This window comes from Hyperoodon ampullatus (assembly GCF_949752795.1).
Source record: "Hyperoodon ampullatus genome assembly, chromosome: 3".
Classification (NCBI taxonomy): domain Eukaryota; kingdom Metazoa; phylum Chordata; class Mammalia; order Artiodactyla; family Ziphiidae; genus Hyperoodon; species Hyperoodon ampullatus.
The window spans coordinates 83,092,215-83,118,380 of NC_136916.1; the positions used below are offsets into that span (position 1 = coordinate 83,092,215).

The 26,166-nt window shown below is 35.7% G+C and overlaps 1 protein-coding gene across 1 annotated transcript in view; it reads right to left on the reverse strand.

The window, feature by feature from the left end:
- The window catches only part of LOC307049540 (ankyrin repeat domain-containing protein 26-like), a gene marked incomplete at its 5' end in the record, with an annotated part of 67,925 nt that overhangs the window by 17,566 nt on the left and 24,193 nt on the right, over positions 1–26,166 (reverse strand). The window contains 13 exon segments of the mRNA XM_079699100.1: positions 1,143–1,249; positions 5,406–5,499; positions 5,841–5,893; positions 5,896–5,913; positions 8,758–8,910; positions 10,305–11,261; positions 13,910–14,047; positions 14,660–14,688; positions 14,691–14,839; positions 16,695–16,908; positions 20,532–20,599; positions 20,738–20,889; positions 24,865–24,947. Of these exon segments, the coding sequence (XP_079555226.1) occupies positions 1,143–1,249; positions 5,406–5,499; positions 5,841–5,893; positions 5,896–5,913; positions 8,758–8,910; positions 10,305–11,261; positions 13,910–14,047; positions 14,660–14,688; positions 14,691–14,839; positions 16,695–16,908; positions 20,532–20,599; positions 20,738–20,889; positions 24,865–24,947 (2,215 nt within the window).

Genomic DNA, 26,166 nt, shown 5'->3' on the forward strand with positions numbered 1-26,166 from the left:
ATAACACACAAAAAAACATCGACACTCACTCACTCAAAATAGAAAAAGAAACAAGAAAGAAAAATCTTTGGAGTCTGAGCTGCTGGAGAAGAAAACCAGGCTGAGATTCATAAAAAAGGAAATCAGCAGAGAGAGAATGTGTACCAGTCTCTTCAAGCTGTTTTAAGAGATCTAGAAATCTTGCCCAGCACAATGTTAACAAAATGCCAAGCAATGTAGAGAAAATTAAATGAGAGAAAAATACTTATGAGAATCAGGGAAGAACCATAAGTACAATACCAAAATCCACAGATGCTCAAGTCCTCCTAAGCACATACTCCTGTATACTTTAAATCATCTCTAGATCACTTATAATACCTAATACAAGGTAAGTGCTATGTAAATAGTTATAAATACAATGTAAATAAATTCTATGGAAATAATTGCCACCTGAGGCCAATCCAAGTTTTGCTTTTGGGAACTGTCTGGAATTTTTTCCCCCTGAATACCTTCAATCTGAGGTTGGTTGAATCTGTGGATGCTGAGGGAAAACTGTGCTCAGCAAATAACCAGAAAGGAAGCCATGTGGAGGCATCACAGACATTGGGAAACACTCTTTTTTTTAATAATCTGAGTGGTCAAAACATGATCATTAATTTTATTATTCTTTAAGTCATACACATGTTTTTGTACGTATATTTTAGAACTAAACTTTTAGAGCAGAAAGAAAATATAAGCAAAATCAAGATAGTTTTTGATGTTGTTAAACAGTGACACAAATAGGTTTTTAGATATTAAAATACTTGAACGCTGAAGGGGAAGAAAACAACTAAAAGAGGGCAGGATTACCCAAAAAGAGCAAAGATATCTTGCAGACATAAAAATTCAAGGTAGATGATGAAGAGCAGAGTGATATTACTATATGCAAGGCACACTATTGTTATTGTTTTAGAAATCATTAAAGAGGAACTGTAATACTGGGGCACTCAAAACAGTTTCAGATTGTGCTGTGAGTTTCTAAAGTAAACTTTTAAATAGGATGGATGATTTGTTTAAGTATGAATATACACATATAAAATGAATTTGTATCTAAGGTTTTAATAAAACAAAATTATAGTTAAATCAATTAATTGTTGAAATTATCAGAAATATTAAAATCTTACCTAGTAATCTCTTTTTCTAATTCACTATTTTTCTTCATTACTCGATCCAAACTATATTCCAGAGACTGTTTTAACTCAATATATTTCTTTATTTCCTCCTTTTCATCCTCAAAAAAAATTAATTATTTTTTAAAACCTAGAGACTTACTCTTCTTTCTTAAAAATATTACTTCTCATGAGTTCATGAGTAATATACGTTTATAGTGAAACACAGTTTATAAACCTGATGCCAATAAGGACAGATTTCAAAAATAATAACTTTTCTTGAAACAGCTTATATTGATTTTTCATTTTCATCATTTCATCATTTTTCTAGAATTTAAATTGCCAAAATTTATTTGTTAAAAACAGACGTTTTGGGACTTCCCTGGTGGCATGGTGGATAAGACTCCGTGCTCCCAATGCAGGGGGCCTGGGTTCAATCCTTAGTCAGAGAACTAGATCCCACATGCAGGCCGCAACTAAGAGGTTGCATGCCACAACTAAGGAGCACACCTGCTGCAACTGGGGAGCCCGCCTGCTGCAACCAAGACTTGGAGCAACCAAATAATAATAATAATAATAAATAAATAAGTAAATAAATAACCCAGAGGTTTTTACACGTTAATGAAATTTTTTTAAAGAGTGGTTATATTTACGTTTTAGTTTCTAAAGATGCCCTAGAAACATTTTCATCAATGGTTTAAGATATTCCAGGTTTTGTTAAATCACATCTTACTAATATAATCTTTGAAAAATTCCCACACAAGATAAAGCCTTTCATCCTCTGTAAGCATTCTTCCATAGGTTTCAATTTCTCCATTTCTATTAACCATTCTTCTCTTTAAATAAAGTTTAAGTCTTCTGTACACTAAATAAAAATGTAACTTCGGGCTTCTCTGGTGGCGCAGTGGTTGAGAGTCCGCCTGCTGATGCAAGGGACACGGGTTCGTGCCCCGGTACGGGAAGATCCCACATGCCTTGGAGTGGCTGGGCCCGTGAGCCATGGCCGCTGAGCCTGCGCGACCGGAGCCTGTGCTCCGCAACGGGAGAGGCCGCAACAGTGAGAGGCCCGCGTACCGCATAAATAAAATATGTAACTTCTTCTTGATTCTTGTAGCTTTTTCTCTCATCCTTTTTCTCCCTCACTCCCACTACTGGACTCTTACATTCTTTTTTTAAATTAATTAATTTATTATATTTATTTATTTTTGGCTGTGTTGGGTCTTTGTTGCTGCGTGCGGGCTTTCTCTACTTGTGGTCAGCAGGGGCTACTCTTCGTTGTGGTGCGTGGGCTTCTCATTGCAGTGACTTCTCTTGTTGCAGAGCATGAGCTCTAGGCACATGGGCTCAATAGTTGTGGCTTGCGGGCTCTAGAGCGCAGACTCAGTAGTTGTGGCGCACAGGCTTAGCTGCTCTGCGGCATGTGGGATCTTCCCGGACCAAGGCTCGAACCCGTGTCCCCTGCATTGGCAGGTGGATTCTTAACCACTGCGCTACTAGGGAAGCCCAGGACTCTTACATTCTTTAACGCATGGTCTCATCCATAATTCATCTTTCATCACTTATTCTCTTCTTTTACACTAAATTGAATTTCAATCTTGTAACTCCATTAAAAGTTTTGAGGGTCATCAAGAACCATTTCTTCTTCAGTCCTTACCCTGATTCACTTCTCAGCAGCAACTGCGAACATGACCACACTCTGCCTCTGCTCCTCTGAGCCCACCTCAGTCTGAATGACAGTAACCCTTGATGTTCAGTCCTTGACCCTTTCTAATCCTCTTTCTAAATTCACTCAGGGCTCCTTACATCTCAAGGCTTCGTACCAGATTCCCTAACCTACCTTTCCAGCCTTGACCCCTTTGCTGAGATCACCTGTACTTTACTCTCCCCCTTCTTGCTCCTCATAGACAACATCCTCAGCCACACTCATGAGCCATTACTCAGTGTGGATTATCCTTGTACAGAGCTATTCTTGGACACTTTACGTTTATTCTTATTGGTGTTACTTTGAGTGCAGTGTTATTTTCTAATCTTGGGGGGCACCCTCACCCTTAGGATGTTGACCAGCATACTTTGTCTTTATTTTCCTTTACAATGCGAAAGTTTTTCACAAGGATCAGATTATCAATTATTTGCCCTTGTTTTCTTCTTCTTTTTTTTTTTTTTTTTTTTGGCTGCATTGGATCTGCGTTGCTGCGTGCGGGCTTTTTCTAGTTGAGGTGAGTGGGGGCTTCTCTTCACTGTGGTGCGTGGGCTTCTCACTGCAGTGGCTTCTCTTGTTGCAGAGCACAGGCTCTAGGAACGTGGGCTGCAGTAGTTCCAGCACATGGGCTCAGTAGTTGTGGCTCGCAGGCTCTAGAGTGCAGGCTCAGTAGTTGTGGTGCATGGGCTTAGTGGCTCCCCGGCATGTGGGATCTTCCCGGACCAGAGATCAAACCCATGTCCAATGCATTGGCAGGCGGATTCCTAACCACTGCACCAGGGAAGTCCCTGCCCTTGTTTTCTTTTGAATAATTTCCTATTCCATAGAGACCTGACCTTATGGAAGTCTTCTGACACTCCTTTCAGGTGAATACTCAACTATATTGTTTGGAGTCTTGAGTCACCTAGAGCTCTCTCTTCTTCCCAGCCCAGATTCTTCATCTCAACACTGTGTTGACCATATATCTTAACTCAGGTTGGCTCTGGCCTGGGGATTCCTGAGATGAGAACTTTAGGAGAAGCCAGGGCTACTGACTGAGTTGGTGAAAAGCTCTCTCATTAAATTTTTGATTTGTGTAGACCTTAAAGTGCCCAATAATTCTATGTCATAATCCTAACTCATTCCTATAGGAATCTACAGAAAATCCGTTATTTTTTTTAATACCCTTAATCAGTGTGGGGTATCCTTACAAAATTTTCAATTTCTGATACCCGAATAGATTTGTTTGACAATGTAAGGGGACATCTGGCACTCTCATTCACATGACACTCCTTTTGTCAACATATTGTATTGTCACTCGTATGAAAAGTATGCTAATACAATGTGACTAATGCATATCAAGTCTAGAAAAAATAATTTTCAATGTTTCTTTGAACACAAGAAGGGCCAGTCAATAGAATGTTCTAGTCCCCCTGACAGGTATATCTGTATAATGACACTGCATGAATCTAACTATTGTGATGGAAAGAAACGAGTTGGTAGGTGCATCTACCTCATCCCTCCAACTTAGGGTTCACAATAGAATCTTCTGATTTTTAAATCATAGGTAGCTTCCCTACAAAGGAGAGTATAAACGGCAGGAGAATCCCTTTCTGCTTGGTAAATAATTACATAGCTTTCACTACACATTGATAAATTGGAATCCTGGATTACACATCAGTCTTTTCTGAGACTGGCTGTTACACCTTTGAAAGGCTGATTAACTCAAGTGTCTGGGAGAAAAATTGTTCCTGAACTTGCTATGCTAGGAGCACCTGTTACTATGTCAGGCCCTGATTGAGCAGCCATTTCTACTTTTTCACTGGCATCTCTTTTCTTTTTTTTAAAGAAAAAAGGGGGACTTCCCTGGAGGTCCAGTGGTTAAGACTTTGCCTTCCAATGCAGGAAGTTCGATCCCTGGTCAGGGAGTTAAGATCCCACATGCCTCCTGGCCAAAAAACCAAAACATAAAACAGAAGCAGTATTGTATCAAATTCAATAAAGACTTGAAGAATGGTCCACATCAAAAAAATCTTTAAAAAATAAAGTAAAATAAAATCCAAGAAAGGAAAAAATACATTCCTTTCAGAAAAATGCTTGCATAGTGACCTAGTATTCCTTCTTGATAAAGAAAATGAACTACAACGTTAAAAGTAATTCATTCTCAAAATAGCACTGGAGGGTTTAGATTACAAGGGAAATTCAGAATTCTAGATCAAATAATTACTCAAATTTCTGGACTCAAACAGATATTTGTGTACCACTGTTCATAGCAGCATTATTAACAATAGCCAGAAGGTGGAAAAATCACAGTGTTCATTGACAGATGAATGAATAAACAAAATGTGGTATATATAAAATATTGCTTTTGGACTGTCACCATCTTTTTAATTAAAGTCTTACTATAAAAATCAATTTTATTATTTCAGTCAACTTCCTCTATAAAGAGGAATTATGCTACCAGTAGCAAGTAGTATCAATATAAAAATAAACTCTTTTATCAATGAGACTTTTCATATTGTCCAAAATATTCTTATATATTTCTAGTAAAACAATTAAAATTCCTTTTCAGCATGACAGAAATTAAGAGATTGACTTACTGAACTTGTACTTAACAGGCTTTTCTGAAGCTCTTCAGTTTTGTCCACTTGCTTTTTGACTGCAGCTTTTAACTTGGCATTTTCAATTTCAAGCCTAAAATGCATATTTTAAAATAATTATTCTCACACATAGATTTTAAAATACCACACAGTTTCTGAACAAACACCTGCAGGTTCAATTACATACATTCTTAGAATTTTGAAAAGTAGATGATTTGGCAATTGTGCCGTTTTCTAGTTGTGTTCTGTGGATAATGTGAAAAATTTAGAAATAATGGAGAAAAATTATGCATTTCAAAATAGCTCAAAGCTGAAATGTTTACCCAGCTTTACAATGATGTATTTATTGTCATAACTGATATAATTCTCATACTATACTGCTTATCTGCTCTATACTTATACTTAAGTTATTTTCTGTGCTGCTTTAAATTGTACTTTTGGATGTGATCCTGCGTCTTCTCAGCACATCTCATGGCCTCTGTACGTCGAGATCCTGTGCTTCTTGCAACTAAAAGGAGAAAATTTTTTTTTAAATTACTGATAATCTAGCAAATCCGCCATCATCTGTTTTTATGTCTTTCATCTGCATATTGTTTATGGCTACTTTCCTGCTGCAACAGCAGAGTTGAGTTGCTACAACAGACACCTTGTGAACCACAAAGCCTAAAATATTTACTATCTGGCCCTTTACAAGTTACTGACTTCTCGTACTAAACCACAGCATCATTCATGCTTTAAATTATATTTTATCAAATAAATACACAAATTTATAAATTGGCCAAATGGGGAAAGACATTTATATTTTTTACTCCACGCTCTATACCAACTATAATTTTAAATATCCACATATGTGAATGACCACAGCTCTTTCAGTGATTATGAACGTTCACACTACACACTACTGTTGGTGACAACCAGATGCTTCAGGGACTAGTGTGAGAGGTAGTATCTACACAGGAGCCAGAATGCGTGGGTCTGAGTCCCAATTCCACCACTTATTTGCTGTATGTCCTTGAGCAAATTACTTAAATTTTCTGTGTCTCAGTTTCTCCAGCCGTAAAATGAAGATAATAATAGCACTGACCTCACTGGGATGTCGGGAAGATTAAATTGGGGGGGGGGGTATACATAACGTATTTAGAAAAGTACGTGGCACATAGTAAATGCTAAGTGTTTACAATCAGAATTATTACTATTGCTGTATTTTATGTTCCAAACAATTTGATATTTTAGGCAGATGGCATGCCAACAGAAGTGGTCTCCTGTACAAGTCACACTGAAATCATTCTCCATACCATTGAAATTGGCAGTAAAGAGGGAGCATGAGGACCAGAATGTATGTGCCCAGTACTTCAAAAACTTCCACTGATTCCACTAGTCCTTTTTTCCACTTATAATAATTTATAACTTACTTCCTCTCTGTACTACTCAGTGGGCAGTGATCATGGATTAATATGCAAATAGCACCTCCTGGATTGAGTGGTACATAACTTACATGACCATCAGAGGAAGGGTTATGTCACTGGCATGGAAATATCACCCTATTGCTAAATCAAAGCTCTGAATCAATTCACTCCTAGCAACTGGTTATGTCTAGAAAGTACTCGGATGAGAAAATTAAGGTTATGTGGTATGGATATTGGAGAAGCTATCCACAGAGCTTTACAGTTGGTGAAATGCTATCAATGTGAAAATCCCCAGTTCTGGCTGCATAATGAAGGAAGGCAAATTTAGATTTTTTTTTCCAGAGTGAGGGGAAAAGAAAAGAGCATTTAATTGAACAATTCTCCTCTATTAGATTAAGAGCTTTTAATTGTATATTTAATTGCTTAAAATACATTTTAATAAAAGATTATATCAATATCTCCAAGAAAATGTTATTGGTATGGTATAAAGTACTTAATTGTATCCTAGCAACTGTTAAGCTAAAATATTTTCAATTTATGCAAGACAGGTGCCGTGCATATCAATAAATATTCCCTGTTAGACAAATTTATACTTAGGCGAGATTCTCTCTCATGAAAAAAATTAAAACAGTGTAAAATTAAGGGCTAAACTCTTCTTCACAGACTAGATGACAGGGTCAATGAGAGCTAGGACAGTCAGAGAGCTTCATGGAGAAGACTGGGGGCCAGGTCTGAATAAATGGAGGATTAGGCAGGAGGAAAAGAAACTGTAAAGACAGAAAGGACAGCATGAGTAAAGGCCAAGAAAAGGTGAAATCAGCCAATTAACTAAGAGGATAAAACCCAACAGCAGGGAGATAAAAATTATGTCCACACAGTAACTTGTAAATGACTGTTCACAGCAGCATTATTAACAGCCCAAAGGTGGAAATAACCCAAAGGCCCATCAACTGATGAATGGATGAATGGCTTAGCCACATAACGTGCTGTTCGACAATAAACAGGAATGGAAGTACTGATATGCGCTATAACATGGATGAACCTTGAAAATGTTACATCAAATGAGAAAAGCTAATCACAAAGGACCACATACTGTGTGATTCCATTTATATGAAATACCCAGAATAGGCACATCTACAGAGACAGAGATTAGACTGGTGGTTGCTGGGGCTGAGGGAGATGGGGGCCATGGGTGACGGCTAAGGGACGCAGGGTTTTCCTTTGGGGGTGATGGAGATGCTCTATAATTGATGCCAAGTGCACGACTCTCTGAATATACAAGGAGAGATTGAACTACACATTTTAAATGGGTGAATTATATGATATGTGAATTATCTCAATAGTTTTCTTAAAAATACAATGGGAGGATCTAGATAATTTTCTTAATTTTCTATTTCGGGTGTACATACTACACACGATCTGAGTATCTCTACGCTTTTACAATATATCTAAAATGAAAAGAATATGAAGGCAATGCCTAACTTCAACTGGTTTGTATAATGACCTTTCTGCACACGTTATTCTGAAATCCATGAAATAAATACACACAGATACTACATCCATTCATGAAAGTGAAGATGAAAAATGACAATTTTATGGAACATTCCATTAAACATTATCCTCTGATTTTATCTGGCTTGCTTCATCATGGTAGTAGAGATATCACTAAAAAATACTGTTTAATAGAAAAAAAAAGTCTCTCAACTTCTGTGAGGAATCACGCACAATTCTCAACTTTCCTAAGGGTAAATATTGTAAGAAAAAATATATAATGCAAACGGCAGAATGAAAGTCAGAGTTTAAGAAACAAGTGCATGATAAAGATAACAAAATTGTAATAAATTTACTTGTAACGGAAATACAAAAGAAAGCCGTCCATGAAAATTAGTGTCCTAAAACACTTTATCCTATACATTAAGTATTGACACGTTAAATTTCATACATACCTGACTTGTGACTTGACGTAATTTTTTCTTTAAATCCTGTGCCTCATCTTCTAAATTAGTACGATAACGTGACATGGCCTCCAGTGAAGCCTCTGACATAGATTGCTTTTTTAGGGTATCAGCCAGTTCTTGTTGAAGTTGTCTCACAAGTGCCTAATAAGATACTCTGTCACTGATTTTATAAATTACCTTATTATTAAGTTATGTTAATAATAGATAACTCCAACCTATGTACTTTGAAAACTATCAACAGAGACATCAATTTGTCTCCTTCTCCTTGTATGTGCACCTTCCTGCTCACTGAATTTGGTTTAAGACACAGAAGGTGTTACCCTCCGGCCTTATCACTATTAAGTTACTTAGACAATGGATTCAGTCCCACTATCCACTCCCTGACCTTCCCGATCAATTTGCTGAGCTTGAGGACCTCCTCAAGTCTCAGAAAGAAATGGGTGTGTAGGTGGGACGAGTGGTGGGAACATCTTCCCTCTTCTCTACTGGAGGCTTCCATTAACTTCAGAGATCCTCACATATTCAATCCAGTGCTCAATAGATTCCTATCTCAGAATTAAAATGAGGTCATTCCCATTTTAATTCCTAGAATTAAAATGAGACCTTCAGGGCCTCCCTCTGCCTCCCGATAGAAGCCCCTATGACCCTGTCCCCCACCCTATTCCTGCTACTCATGAATCTGCCACCCCTCACTAGTCTGAAAATGGGAGTCCAATGCCAAATTAATAAGTCACACAGAGCTACAATTCTCTTTGTATTGGACAGATTTATATCCAAATGATAGTAACTGAGCCTTGAAATGAGAATTATGAGCAAATTATTTGTAAAAATGTTCCAAGTAAATTATAAATAGAAATGGGAAGATTAAATCAAGTATAGTTTTGCTAAAGCTCACTACTTTAATCCCAAATTATGATTTAATGAAAAGTAGATGCCTTTAAAGAGTTGAGAGGTCATAAGAATACATGGTTTGAGGCTGAACTATTTCCCAAATTAATTCAAATTGACATGAAGAAAAATAAAATTATATCAACTAAAAAGTTATGACAAGCTACTGAAGGAAAAGTACTATGAGATATGGCATCAACACATCAGTTCATTCGGGAAATCTGGAATTGACTGTCAGGGTAATACACAAAATTGAACCTTAATTTCAAAATAATTCATTTTAGATCTGAGCATTTGATTTATCTGCTTCATCATGATACTAAAATGTGGTGACATAAAGATTAAAATTATTATCTTAGCAGTAGAAGAGTAAATTACTAATACCGGTCTATACCCATTAACAATTTATAACTTAATCTCTTAAAATTTCATAGGTGACACAATGTCTCTACTCAAAGTAAAGTACCTCTCAGGTCTAATTCTCTATTTGCTGAATACAAGGTATGCTTTTAGGCTGATTTACAGTCTATAGATTTATAGTCTATATATTATTTATATTCAACTAGATTCAACATTTAGCCATAATCAAAATCACTTTGAATTTTCTTTCGGAAGTCTGAGAATTATTTCTCTTCTTGGATACTTACTTCTCTTTCTGTTTTCTCATTTTCATACTGATACATTCTCTCTTTTAAATGATTACATTCATTGATTAACTCCTTGTTCCTTTCCTCCAGCATCAGACCTTGTTTTTCACTTTCAGCTTGAAGTTTTTTCACAATCTCCTGAAACTGGTCTTGGATGTTAATTACTGTCTTCTCTCTACTGTCGGCTTTGTTTTGCGCATCATCCAGTTGCTGTCTGAGCAATATGTTTTCACTCTGGAGTTGAGATAACCTCTCTTCTAAGGATTCCTGCTTTCCAATGTATTTATTCACTTTGCCTTGTTCGCTTTGATACATGCGTTCAAGTTCCTTCTTTTGACACTGTGCTTGGCTTAGGTCTCTCTGTACAAGTTCTAGCACCAAAGTCTTTTCTCTGAGAGCATCCCTCGTGTGATGGAACTTGGTTTTTAGGCTACTGAATTTACTTTCAGCTTGAGAAAGTTGCTGGGAAAGCATCTCATTGTTACCTTTCAGGTTAGACACATCAAAATTCATTTTGTCCTGCAAGCGTAACCACTCATCTCTTGGTCTCTGGAAGGCAAGTCCCAGGTCTCTTTTTGATGTCTGACTTTGATGGTGATCATGTATCGCAGCAGCCAGTCTAGAACGGTAGGATTCCACTTCTGCTTCCTGTCTTTCTTTGCTTTGTTTTTCATTCTCCAGCTTAGAGTTTAGCATTGTATTCTCAGCTGTCAGAACATTAAGCTGTACAGTATATTGGAATATTGTCTTTGTTAATGTTTCCTCATTCAGTTTTATTGTCTTTTGAAGATCATCATTCTTTTCTTTTACAATTTCAATGTCCTCAAAATATTTCTTTTCCTTTTCCTGGTTCTGACATTTTATTGTGTCGATTTCCAGTCTTAGCATGGCAACTTCATCCTGCAACATGTGGTTTTTATGTAACGGATCTTTTTCTTTTTCAGGACTATCGGACACCTAAGTGAAATAAAGGAGATTTTTAGCTAGTACTCAATAAATTGACATTTCATGATTTCCTCTGAAAGACTAACCTATATGTTTATACAATGAAAAGGCTGCAATAAGTGGATATCCAACTGGAAAAAATAAGGTTGGATACAAACCTCAGACTTCTTACAAGCAGAAATCTTCAAAAGTTCAAAAATTTAATTGAAGACAATGAATCCATGAAAGTAAAAAACAAACCACAGGAGAATTCTTAAGAAGCTCAGAATTGGAAAGGCCTTTCTCTAAATTATAACAAACCCAGAAGGCTTAAAATAAAAGATTAATAAATCTGACTATAGCTAAAAATTGCCTCTGATGTGATATATTTATACGGTGGAATACTACTCTGCCATAAAAACAGAATGAAATAATGCCATTTGCTGCAACATGGATGGACCTAGAGACTATCATTCTGAGCGAAGTAAGCCAGACAGAAAGACAAATATCATATGATATCACTTATACATGGAATCTAAAAAAATGATACCAATAAACTTATTTACAAAACAGAAAGAGACTCACAGACGTAGGAAACAAACTTATGGTTACTGAAGGGGAAAGAGGGGGAGGGATTCATTAGGAGGTTGGGATTAATATATACACACTACTATATAAAAAACAGATAACCCACAATGACCTGCTGTGTAGCACAGGGAACTACACTCAATATTTGGAAAAAGAATCTATAAAGGTATATATATATATATATATATATATATATATATATATATATATATACATATATATATATATATATATATAACTGAATCACTGTGCTGTATACCTGAAAATAACACAGTATTGTAAATCAACTATACTTCAATAAAAAATAAACTAAAATACCACCTGCTAGCTTAAAAAATAATTACGTCTGCTAGCTAACCTATACAGCTACCCCATAGTAAAAGCCTTAGCTCTGTATATATTTCGACAGATTAAATTTCCTAAAATTTTTTTTCCTGAGAATATTCCATAAATATTCTATGTTTCTAATATTTATATAGTCCTGAGAATATTCCATAAATATTCTACGTTTCTAATATTTTTATAGTCAGTTACAAGAATCACATCTACTGATAACTGTACTAAGCACTTCTACAAACATCAATTAACTCATTTAGCTATGACAGTCCTGGAAATGAGGAAGTCAAAAATACAAGCAAGCTGCAGGCTTTTCTCCAGGTCTTCTGACTTTACTATGAGTCCTCTTACACCAAACCACAGCTAGTTCTCTAGTACAAACATATAAATATGAAATGAGCCTTATATTTCACTATGGTGCATACACTCGTGGTAAATAAGGTAAAATTTATAGAGATCTTAGAAAATCGTGAGATTATTCGCTGCTGCAATAACTTTTATTCTCTCTTCATAATGCTTAAAATAGTAAGGTAGGGGGAAATACAATGAACTGTTTCACTAAAAATAAAATACTTATCAATAAATTATCACTAAATAAATATTATGGCATATCTATCACTATTTTCAAAAGTTCCTTGTACTGAAATAGGACACTACATGGAGCAAAGTGTTAATTTTCTCACAAGTAGAAGAATGACGTCCAAAAGATGGCCTCTGAACTGGCTATACCTTTCCTCCTTACCATCAGTGGAAGGGATAAACTAATCTCTCTACTAATCTATCAAGGAAGTGAAATCACTGCCAGAAATCATAATGTTGCTTTGTTTGTTTGTTTTGGGGTTATCTCTTTTTTTTTTGGTAATTTTGTAAGTTTATTCTAAGGAAATAATTTTGTTAAAGTGCTCAAAAATGTTTTTACGGGCTTCCCCGGTGGCGCAGTGGTTTAGAGTCCGCCTGCCGATGCAGGGGACACGGGTTCGTGCCCCGGTCCGGGAAGATTCCACATGCCGCGGAGCGGCTGGGCCCGTGAGCCATGGCCGCTGAGCCTGCGCGTCCGGGGCCTGTGCTCCGCAATGGGACAGGCTACAACAGTGAGAGGCCCACGTACCGCAAAACAAAAAAAAAATTGTTTTTACAACTAATGTTGCAGCTTTTACGATACTGAAAAATTGTAAGTGATGTGAAAATGTCATTGATGGGGTACTGGTTAAAGAAATGACAGTGAAGCCAAGAACAGACTCTGATTTAGACACTGAAAATGATGAGGTGCATAGTGATTGACATGTTCACTCCAAAGCAGAGGGCAAGAACGTATTCAGTGCTGGGATTTGGTCGGGTAGTGTGGTCGATGGTGGAGCACACATGGTCTTCCCTGCCTAAACCGCCATCAGGGTGCAGACTTTTCTAGATGGTAGCAATAGTTTTGAGATTATGAAAAGTTCATCAGTTCCTATGGAAAATATTAAAAGCCTCTCCTTGGATGAGGCTATTGTATGTCACTGCTTGACTGTTGCAGACAAATGGATTTGAATTAAAAATACTACTTGAATTAAATTTAATCAAATATAATTCAATTATGTTTGAATTAAAAATATTAAATATCCAATGGATGAGAAACGTCCACCCCCTCCCCAAAATATACTTAAATAGGTTTTAAATATCCTCTACACTGTCTGTGACGTATAGTATTGGTTTTTAAAATATATACATATACAGATACATACACACAAATATTTGAAAATGATTAAAGAAAATACCTCAGAATTCATTTCCTTATTAGTCATTTCTATCTCCTTTTGTTGGGCAAGGTGACTGGTCAGGATTCCATCTTGTAAAATTCTGGCATTCTGCTCTCGAGAAAGCTGCCTCTGAGCGTCATTTCGCTCTTCTACAACCTGGAGACATATTTCATGAGGTTTTTGGTCTCATACCATTAAAAAAAAAAAAGTCAAAAGCTTAAGAGCAGAATTTTAAAAAAAACTGTTAAAAGGAAGTAGCCTTTTAAAATAAACACAAGGATATTTATCCCACATGAATAACTTAAGATTTTAATTTAAATGACTGCTAAACTTATCACAGAGCAAAAATACAGGGAGATATAGTACTGTGAAAGAAAATCTTTTTACAAAGCATTTAACTAGTTCCATCGCAGTCTCAAGGCAATTTACCCTGTATTTTAACACAGAAAAGCCAAAATTAACACATGGATTGGAATTAAGAATATTACTTTCGAATGGACCAAAAATGCCAATCATTATGTTAATCATTAAGCTCAATTTACCTTCCATTCCTCCATTCAGAAAACATACACAGAGCATGTATTAGAAGCTAAGAATGGCAAGAAATTAATAATTTAAGCTATAAATGTCATAGTTCATATTTAGGATGAGATAACACTTTTTATTTGTTTTAAACCTAAATAATATATATTAAATCAAAGAGATATTACAAATAATACTGAGGAAATACTGTTGGAAATTTGAAATTTTCACCAAAGATTAACTTACCTGATTCAGATTATTTCTCACAGTCCTAGTTCCATGTCTAGTGCTCTGAGAGTGAGTTCAAGTTGTTGTTTCATTTCAACTTCTTTACTGTATTGCTCTTTTCTTCTTAACTGCTCCCTAATTTTTTCATATAACCTGTCAGCATTTCTTCTCTTCTTTTTTTCTTGTTTTAGGGTGAATCTGCAGTTAAATATGCTTACCTTAAAATGTGTTTTGTTAGAAAATAAAAAGTTCATTTTATGATCTGGATCTTCACCTGCTGATTTAGTATCCTAATGAAATTTCTGTTCTCCAGTTTTTTTTTCCTTTCTAGGCCTCATATTTTTAATTCCTCACTTCAATCTCTTCATAAAGATATATGTACTTGAAAGGTAGCAATGAAAAAACATTCTGCCACTTAAGTAAGTTTTAGTCAAGAGTAACTCTGGTGAATAGTGTAGGAAAGAAATTTTGAAATTATTCAGTGAAGTTAGGCCGAAAATTACCCTGTTTTCCACACTGTCATAATTACTCCTCCTTTAGGACAGATAATTTAGTTACTAGTTAAAAAGAGAAGCTGTTGTTTAGAAACAAGTTTATAAGTTCACTAGAAATAAAATTTCAACTTCATAAAATACTACAGGTACCCCTAAATGACTTACAGTGCCAGATAAAATCTGCAGATGCCTTTTACAGAACATATATCTTCAGACACTGTAATCCAAGACTAGGCTAGGGAGTCTAATATCTGTTGCCCCACACTTTTTATGTTTCTTCTTTTGTAACATTTTCAACTTGTTGATTATTATCTATTTAATAAATAATTTTAAATCCCATAAGGCAGAATCCATATTAATTAATTAAACAGAGAGTATTTTGTGCTTTCAGCACAAACCTGTGAACTAATTTTATCTCTGTATGAAAGAGATATTGAATAAACTAATCAGTAATCACCTTCCATTTTTACCTTTTATTTCATCCACGCATATGTTAAGAATAAAACTACATAAATGTTTTTAAAAATTTTGTCTTGAGAAAAATGGCCATTTCATACTTCTGTGGGTGGGAGTGTAAAGAAATATAAACTTTCTGGAGAACAATTTAGAAACATGGATCAAAGACCTTTTTAAAAAGTTCTCATACTTTAACCAAATAACACAATATTAAAGAAATTATTCAAAATAAATAATCAGAAATGTAGAAATGAATTTATAGAAGAGACATTCCTTGTAGCATTAAATATAATACAGAAAAATGAAAAATAACTGAAATTCAATTTGCTAAAAAAAATAATGACCATAATTCAAAAAGACACAAGCACCCCAATGTTCATTGAAGCACTATTTACAATAGCCAGGTCATGGAAGCAATGTGAATGCCCATCAACAGACGAATGGATAAAGAAGATGTGGCACATATTTACAATGGGATATTACTCAGCCATAAAAAGGAACGAAATTGGGTCACTTGTTGAGACGTGGTTGGATCTAGGGACTGTCATACAGAGTGAAGTAAGTCAGAAAGAGAAAAACAAATACGCATATTAACGCATATATGTGGAATCTAGAAAAATGGTACAGGTAAACTGGTTTGCAAGGCAGAAATAGAGACACAGATGTAGAGGACAAATGTATAGACACCAAGGGGGGAAAGCAGGGGGGTGGGATGAACTTGGAGCTTGGGATTGACATGTATACACTAATATATATAAAATGGATAACTAATAAGAACCTGCTGTATAAAAAAATAAAATTAAAAAAGATATTACAAAAAAAATGAGCCTTCGTATGGAGGACTTCTGTATGGCCATGAAAATGATGATTTGGAAATATATACATTAAATTATTAGTAGAAGTATCCACTGTTAAGAACTTGCTGTATTATTTCCAAGAATTTCATACTCCACAATACTAATGAAGTTTTCTCCCCTGTAAAATCCCAGCAGGTATGTTAGCAAGTATAAAACTTCCCGTAGTATTAAAGTAAATACACATCTGTAGTATTACAGTAAATAAAAACAGTTCAAATATTTCTTGAAAACTAAGATGTTCAATACCTCAAGCTGCAGAGCTCTTGTTCCCACTCCACTTTTTGATGCTCTAACTGTGATTTCATTTCTTTTGTTTCTGATAGCTCCTTTGGTAGCCCAGTAACCTTATTTTCCATTTTTTTATTTTTTTCTGTAAGTAGTTCACAGTAATATTTTTTAAGTTCTACTAATCTTTCATATGAAAGAACTGCATCCTGAATTTTCAATAAGCTAACAGAATCTGCATTAGGAAGAAAACAAAGATAGAAATGAAATATATGAGTAATTTTTATGTATAAAGCACTGCACATTTTCACCTTCACTCATCCATACATTGAGCAAATACATTTTTTTTTTTTTGGCCATGCCGCACAGCATGTGGGACCTTAATTCCCTGACCAGGAATTCAAGTGGCTAAATATACAATGCCCCAAAGAGGTGGAGGAAAGAAACAGAAAAAAATATATTTGAAGAAAAGAATGGCCAACAATTTTCTAAACTTAATGAAAACTACAATCCCACAGATCCAGGAGGATCTGGCAAGGAGAGAAGAAGTGGCAGTAAACTATTTTGTAATATTCTTATCCTATATATGATGTGGTACAATATTACTTGAAGGTGGACTGTGAGAACCCTAAGTAAAATACTGTAAACCCTAAAGTAACCACTAAAATAGTGAAACAAAAGAGTTACAGTTAATAAACCAAAAAAACGAAAAAGAAATAAAACTACATCATAAAAATTACTTGATTAATCTAAAAGATGGCAGAAAAAGAAAAGGGGAACAAAGAACAGATGGGATAAACAGAAATCAAACAGCATAATGACAGATTCATACCTACTGTATCAATAATCACATTAGTGAAAATGGTCTGAAAACCTCAATTAAAAAGCAGATTGTCAGGGACTTCACTGGTGGCGCAGTGGTCAGGAATCCACCTGTCAATGCAGGAGACACAGGTTTGAGCCCTGGTCCTCCCACACGTCATGGAGCAACTAAACCCATGTGCCACAATGACTGAGCCCACATGCCACAATTACTGAAGCCCATGGGCCTACAGCCTGTGCTCCACAGCAAGAGAAGCCACCGCAATGAGAAGCCTGTGCACCACAACGAAGAGTAGCCTCCACTCGCCGTAACTAGAGAAAGCCTGTGCGCAGCAATGAAGACCCAACAAAGCCAAAAATCAACAAATAAATAAATTAATTAATTTTTAAGAAAAAGCAGATTGTCAGACTGCATCAAAAAGCAAGACACAACTGTATGCCACCTATAAGAAATGCACTTTAAACATACAGACATAAATTTGTAATAAGGTTAGAAATAAGATATACCACACTAACATGTGACAAAACAAAGCTAAGCTAGACTGGCTATATTAATACCAAACAAAGTAGACTTCAGAGCAAAAAACATTATCAGCAATAAACAAGGTCATTTCATAATGATAAGAGTGTCAATTAATAAGAAGCATAACAACCCTAAACGTTTATGCGCCTAGTAACTTCAAAATATATAAAGCAAAACTTGAGAGAACTGCAAAGAAAAATAGACAAATCCACAATTACAATCTGAGATTTCAATACCCCTCAATGAATAAGTGATAGAAAGAGCAGGCAGAAAATCATCAAGGATACTGTAGACTTGAACACCACCATTCTTTTCAAGTAGCCATGGAACACTTACCAAAAGAAGACTATATTCTGGGTTATAAAATAAAGGAGTAAGTCAAAAGGATTTAAGTCATACAAAGTATGTTCTCTGACCACAAAGCAATCAAACTGGAAATCAAGAACAAAAATATTTCTGGAAAATACTCCAATATTCAAAAACTAAATAACACACATCTAAATAATCCTTGGATTAAAGAGGTAATGAAAAGAGGAATTACAAAGTATTTTGAACTGAATAAAAATGAAAACATAATATATTACAATTTGTGGAATGCTGCTTACTTGCATAAAAATTTATAGCACTGAATGTCTATATTAGAAAAGAAGGTCTCAAATCAATGACCTTGGCTTCCAACATAAAAATCCAGAAAAAGAGCAAATTAGGGGACTTCCCTGATGGTTCAGTGGTTAAGGATCTGCCTTCCAATCCAGGGGACACGGGTTCGATCCCTGGTCGGGGGACTAAAACCCCACATGCCATGGGGCAACTAAGCCTGCCCACTGCAACTACTGAACACGCAAGCCACAACTAGAGAGCCGGAATGCCGCAACTACAGGGCCCACACACGCTGGAGCCCACACCCCATTTGGAGTGTCACAAATACTGAGCCCACAACCACAACTAGAGAGAGAAGCCCACGCAGTGCAACAAAAGATCCCACGTGCTGCTACAAAGACCTAACGCAGCCAAAAATAAAATAAATAAATAAATATTTTTTTAAAAAAGAGCAAAGTAAACCCAAAGCAAGCAGAAGAAAGGAAATAAAAAACATCAAAGAGAAAACACTGTCTTAGACAATCACCCACAGACGAGAGAGCCTTTGTGGAAATCCAGGTTTCCAGCAGAGAAGTGCCAGCATACCACTGGAACAAAAAAATGCAAGTTGGAAGGGCCTCCCTGGTGGCGCAGTGGTTGAGAGTCCGCCTGCCGATGCAGGGGATACGGGTTCGTGCCCCGGTCTGGGAGGATCCCATATGCCGCGGAGCGGCTGGGCCCGTGAGCCATGGCTGCTGAGCCTGCGCATCCGGAGCCTGTGCTCCGCAACGGGAGAGGCCACAACAGTGAGAGGCCCGCGTACCACAAAAAAAAAAAAAAAAAAAAAATGCAAGTTGGGATACATTGGAGAGGGCAGTTATTAAAGACTGGAAGAGGTGACTGCTACTTCAAATTCAAAGACAGCAATGCAAAACTTCAAGTAACATAAAAAAAATCAGGAAAACATGACACTACCAAAAGATCACAATAATTTTCCAGTAAGAAATCCCAAACACATGGAGATCTGCAATCTACCTGATAGAGAATTCAAAATAGTAGTTTTAAGGAAACTCAGTGAGCTACAAGAAAACACAGAAAGACAACCCAATAAAATCAGGAAAGTAATACACAAACAAGATGAGGAGTTTAACAAAGAGATAGAAATAATAAAAAATAACCAAATGGAAATTTTGGAGCTGAAGAATACAATGAATGAAAGGAAAAATGCAATAAAGAGCACTGACAGCAGAATGGATCAAACAGAAGAAAGAATCTGTGAGTTAAGAGACAGGAGCTTTGAAATTATCCAATCAGAGGAGAATAAAGAAAAAAAGAATGAAAAAGTGGGAAGAAAGCCTACATGAATCACCATATACCATCAAAGGAAATAATTCATAAATCATTGCAGTTCCAGAAAGAGAAGATAGGGAGAAGGTGGCAGAAGCTTATTTAAAGAAAAAATGGTTGAGAACTTCCTAAACCTGGCGAGAGATTTGGATATCCAAGTTCCTAAAGCTCATAGGTCACCAAACAAACTCAAGTTAAAGAAATCCTCGCCAGGAGACATTATAACAAAACTGTCAAAAATCAAAGACAAAGAGAGAGTCTTAAAAGCAGCAAAAGCAAAGAGGCTTGTAAATTATAAGGGAACCCCCATAAGTCTATCAATGGATTTCAAGAGAGTAGGACGACATATTCAAAGTGCTAAAAGAAAAAACCTGCCAACCAAGAATACTCTATCCAGAAAAGTTGTCTTTCAGAAATGAAGGAGAGATAAAGGCTTTCCCAAACAAAGCAAAGCTGAGGGAGGTCATCACCACTAGACCTGCCTCACAAGAAATGCTGAAAGGAGTCTTCAAGCTGAAATCAAAGGACGCTAATTAGTAACATAAAATATATTTAAAAATACAACACACTGGTAAAGGTAAGTATACAGTCAAATCCAGAATACTCTAATACTGTAATACGGTGGGGTGTTAACCAATTAACTCTAGTATTAAGGCTAAAGGACAAGAGTATTAGAAATAACTATAACCCTAGTAAAATATACAATTTGTTAATCATGAACATCAGCTCAAATGAGAACTTGTTTTATAGGAAAATAACAATTATCTATTGTTAAATACTGACATAGGCTTACCTATCAGAATCTTCATTCTCCATGGTAGGAAACTGTTGGTTATTAGTTTTTCTGCTCTTTCTCTGTTGAATTAATCCACTATCATCAGCATCATATATGTTTTCTGATACTTCCATTTCACTACTTCTGTGCTTCTTCTTTGCTTCTTCAACCTTTAATGAAAGTTTGACACTACATATAATTGTTATTACCTTATTCATTATAAAGACCTTTTCATTGTCATTAATTACTTGACTCAGAGTTTGCCCCGGCTTTAAGCAATAAAAATAGTTTTGTGCTTACTTTAATTTTTTTAATTACAAGTCATTGAAATTTTTGTAAAGTCTGCTTCTTTCTGTTTGAGGAAAAGAAATAAAATTTTAAAAATTTCAAAAAGGGCTTTCTTAATGTGGTGCAGCTATTCACATCCACTCTTCCCTGTCTGATGGCAGAGACAGAGAAATAAAGAGACAAAGACACAAAATTTGTCCTCTTTGGTCTTTACCACCTGGATTTTGCATTAAACAGCCAAATTTAGAGGATGGGACACCTTGGTGCTTCAGTAACAAAAAGGAAACATCCTTCTTTCTGCACTGAAGCTATTCTTCCCCCACTGCCTTTTACAATTCTTTTTTCATTTGGATCCTGGGAATATCAAAAAAGTGACGGTGTTCACTAAAATATATGAACCAAAGTTTACCAAAAAACAGGAGTAGAGTGAAATTGATGAATTGTTAGTTAGTGTGGAATTCTGGAAAATGAGTAATGCCTCCCAATTTCACATTCAATAACCATGAAATTTTATAGCTAAAGGGTACAGAAGCAATTATCTACTTTAGCCCCACTATTTACCAATAATGGGAATAAAACCAAGAAAGGTTCAATGATTTGTCCAAAGCCCCTAAAGTGGCATTTCCTATCATTTCATGGCACCAAAAGAGATGATACAATTCTGTAACCCTGAATCTGATAAATTACTAAATGAATTCATCAGATTAATCAGATAAGTTAAAAGTGTGACTTTGGCAAAGTAATTTAATGCCTCAGTTGGGGGTAGGGCTCATCTCTTTTTCTTTCAAAGGAGAATATCTACAGATTTTTGTCTACTTTAAAACTCAGTCAATGCACCTCTTACACAAAAGAGCAAACAAACAAATTAAAAAATCTATTACTGGAAGGAAAAAAAAACCCTCGTTGCACATCAAAACTCAGTTTTCTCCTTTGGAGATAAATACTGAATTTGTTTGCCTGAGGGTTTATACTACCTAAATGATAAAATCATACATGTCAAAACTTACCACATTTTATTAAACAACACAAAGTAAAGGTCTGACTCAACAGAAACATCTGAGAGTGGTGACTAAAGAATATGTGGGAGTACATGTATTTGTTATTAAAAATATCTTGAAGTGGCCATGTTGGAATTCTAAGTGCCAAGCGATTGAGTAAAGCAGAGAAGATCGCATACACTAAAGCACAATAAAGAGATTAGTTTAGCAGGAATACGTGTTTATGTCCCTTCTTTCAGTCACTGCTTCCTTCCCATACCATAGAGTGTAATTTATATTTAAAACCAAATAGATTAAAAAAAAAACCCAAACCCAAGCTTATTATATTTCTTAAGCAATTTCCTTTGTGGAAATTCTGGCTCAGAAGGTCACATGGTAGGTAGCTAAATTAGTTTCCCAGTTCATATGAAAGACTGACAGAGAGAGACTTAGGTTGATTAAGGAACAAAAGCCAGGAAAATAGTTTCCTATTATTTAGATGGCAGAAGTAATCTATTTCTACACAATTACCTATTTAGCTGACCCCATTTTATTACTAAGTGGAAAATCAGAATGGATCAGATCATTGATAAAGAGAAAGAACAAAGTAGCAGCAAATGAACCTCTATCTCTTTTTGAAGTTGAATTTTCTCTTTTTCCAAAGCCAGGAACTCTACTTGTAACATGCCTATCTCATTCTTAAGCCTTTGCATATCTTGCTGTAATTCCTCATTTAGATACACTTTGGATGTTCTGTTACTATTCAGTGGAGAAGAACTCCCATTTTCTAATTCAGGTTGCATGCTTTTATAGTTATTAGCACTGCAATTATCTGCAAGCAATGGCTTCTGGAACCAGTCTTGTATTGGTTTGGTTTTCTTATAAGTATTTGGAACAGCAGAAATATCACGACTTTTTATTTGAATCATGTGTTTCATTTCATTGGAGCGGGCAAGCCATAAATCAAAAAGTCTTTTGGGATCACTAGACTGAGGTATACATCCGAGTCTAATTACCAATTAGTGGTATTTTGGTTCATATTTTGTAACATTTGCATATCAAACTCTTGGTCTTCTTGCATTTCAAATGTAACTACTGAGTCCCTTACATTTTTATTTTCTGTATCATTATAAAAACTCTCCTCATTTTTGTTAAAAACATGTTCAGTGTCTGGTTTATCACTTTCATAGTCTAATTTATTTTCATTTAAATAAAGCTGTGAAGATGACGGACAAGAATGTCCCCAAGACCCAGAGGTTAAATAAGATGGAAAAACATTTTCAAGACTGGGTTCTTTTTGTTCAGGAAATGCTTGGAATGCTAGAGAGACAGATACTCCAAATGCAACTTTTGCCTCACAGTCAGGTATATTATTTGTCAAATTAGAAGGTATTTCCTTTATCTTTGCTCCTTCTTTAGGGTTATCATGTAGTGGCTCTTCCTCAGGACAAACAGTAATTTTGTATTTTTCAAAAGTTCCACCAAACTTCCACTTTAACTTATTTGTGATGCGTTTGAAGTTATTTTTCCACCCTAATTTGCCTCGTTTGATCCACATTTCCTCATGCTTTTGTACACAAGGAAGTCCTGAACATACAGATATGTCCTCTCTATCACATTCCTTATTCATTTCTGGTTCTTGAGGCATTTTCTGCAGATGCAAAAGCGGAAGATCAATTGGCTTGATTTGATTTTCAGATGTCTTTTCTGTCAGGGTACATGTTTGTAAAATAACTTTATCCTTAAGTAATCAAGTACAGACAAAGAAAAATTAGAAAATAATTAAACTTTAACCATTAAACTTCTTAATCTATGTTTAGCTACTCACAAATCACTGGATTACAACCAGGAAGTGAAAAATAACTTGCCTTAGCCCGAAACAGGAGAAAAACATGAAGTCACAAACCCAATTTTGTCACTGTTTGTTTGAACTAAATAATTCATATATGTTAAATCTACCAAAAATGAATTAGGAGATGATTTTTAATGTTACAAAGGCTTCCTTACTTAAAAATATTTCACCTCACCGTACCTTAAAAAGTCCCTATGTGCACGTAAGGATTTTTTTTTAAGGACTAGTAACTGGAGAATAGACAAACCTTAAATTACTAGGAGCCAAAATCAATTAATACCAATCAGAAAGAGGAACAAATTCCTAAATTTTAATGCAAATTATATACTATGATAGTATTATATGTTGATATAATACCTGCTTTCATTCAGTTATATTATATTCTAATATCCACAAATGAAAGTGGATAAAACATTGTTTACTATTATTTATTGGTTTCCTACTCTGAAATGAAATAAATTAGAAAGTTATTGTTTGTACCCTAACAACAAAGGTCCAATTTGGAAGGTCTGCTTCCTTAATAGGCAATTGGGTTGATTGTATGACCCCTTCTCTCCCTGAATGTAGATCTTTAGGTCGATTACATAGAGGTCACAAGACAGAATAAATCTTTAATCTTGGCATTAGTGACTGGCAATTTGAAACTGCAAATTTTGAACAGCTGGGAATGATTTCTCCTTCCATGAATCTAACTCACGGACCATCACTGATATACTGTTCATAATTTCAACTGCTTAATCATACGATTCAGTATTTGATTATCAACTTCTTTATCATGTAAGGAAGAAGTAAACAATATTCAGGAAATTTTTTTGCCTCAATTCCAAGGACAAAGTTTAACTATAAATTATAATAGATTCTAACAATATTTTAAGCTTTGTAATTAAAGCACTATAAAAACTAACTATTAAATTATTATCTATCAATTCTAGGGAGGTTAATTTTGAAAGGGAATTTCATTTGAACTCTGTTGTTAAAGCATAGAAAACAATATTGAGCCAGAAATTTACATTTACATTTTTACATACCTGTGAGTGGTTATTTTCACTTCCATCAAGCCTTTCTTGTGCTTCCTCCGATGTTATTTCTAAGTCTAGTTCTGCTGACAAATCTATATGTTTAGTTAAAATTAACTACTTAGAACACTTAGATAAAACACATAATCTTTATAAAAATAGATGTAAAAAATTTTATCAAATGACAATTTAAATTAAGCTTAATCTTTAGCTGAATATTTACTTCTTTAAGAAATACTTCTAATTACCTAAAACTCCAACAAACCATCTGGGAAATACCAGATGTCACCAGGTTACAGGCACACAAACATCTCAAAGATTCATTTACAAATTCATCCACCAAACATCAATGAACAGAACAATCAGAAACCAAACAAAGGCTTTCCCTGGTGGCGCAGTGGTTGAGAGTCCGCCTGCCGATGCAGGGGACACGGGTTCGTGCCCCGGTGCAGGAAGATCCCACATGCCGCGGAGCAGCTGGGCCCGTGAGCCATGGCCGCTAGGCCTGTGCGTCTGGAGCCTGTGCTCCGCAGTGGGAGAGGCCACAACAGTGAGAGGCCCGCTTACCGCAAAACAAACAAACAAACAAACAAAATTTAAAAATACAGGACAAACATAGAAAGTCACAATAACTCTGTTCTCTACTTCATAATAGTACCTATTTAACAATACACCAAGCTTCAACTGCAACGTTATTCATGGTTTCCAAAATTACTGTTACTTTTCCTGCTTTTATCAGTTCCTTAATCTGAAATGTTTTCCTCTACTCTTCTGACAAAGTTCTTTTCATCTTTTAAGACTCAGCCTGCTTTGTGAAGTCCTCCTTGATTACAGCTCTCTTTCCCCAAATAGGTATCTCTTTCCTAGTAGCTACCTTAGTACTTTATAGATTTTTCTAGTGTATCTTCATCACCTGAACTGTAAATTATTTCTTCACGTCTATCCTCTTTGCTTCTAGACTGTAGAGGACAATCTCTTGAAATCATCTTTGTATAAACAGTCTTTATTTTACTCAATAATTATTTATTGAGTTCCTGCTCAGTACTAAACATGGAGTTTAAAGAAGAATGTAGATGAAAGGTGTCAGGGATGCCTTTTCTAGAGATAGTGCCTGAGCTGAGACTTACACAGTGAGGTCAGTCAGCTTCAAGGGAATAGAGGGCAGGAAAGGAAGAGAGCATGAAAAGCTGTAGCAAGACAGGCAGAGAAGCATACATAAAACAGGGTGAATATTTGTCTAAAATACAGGGATAGATGAGAGAGCATCACCAGCAGTTCAGAGTTCCAGAGCAAAGGACAGACAGAATGGGCTAG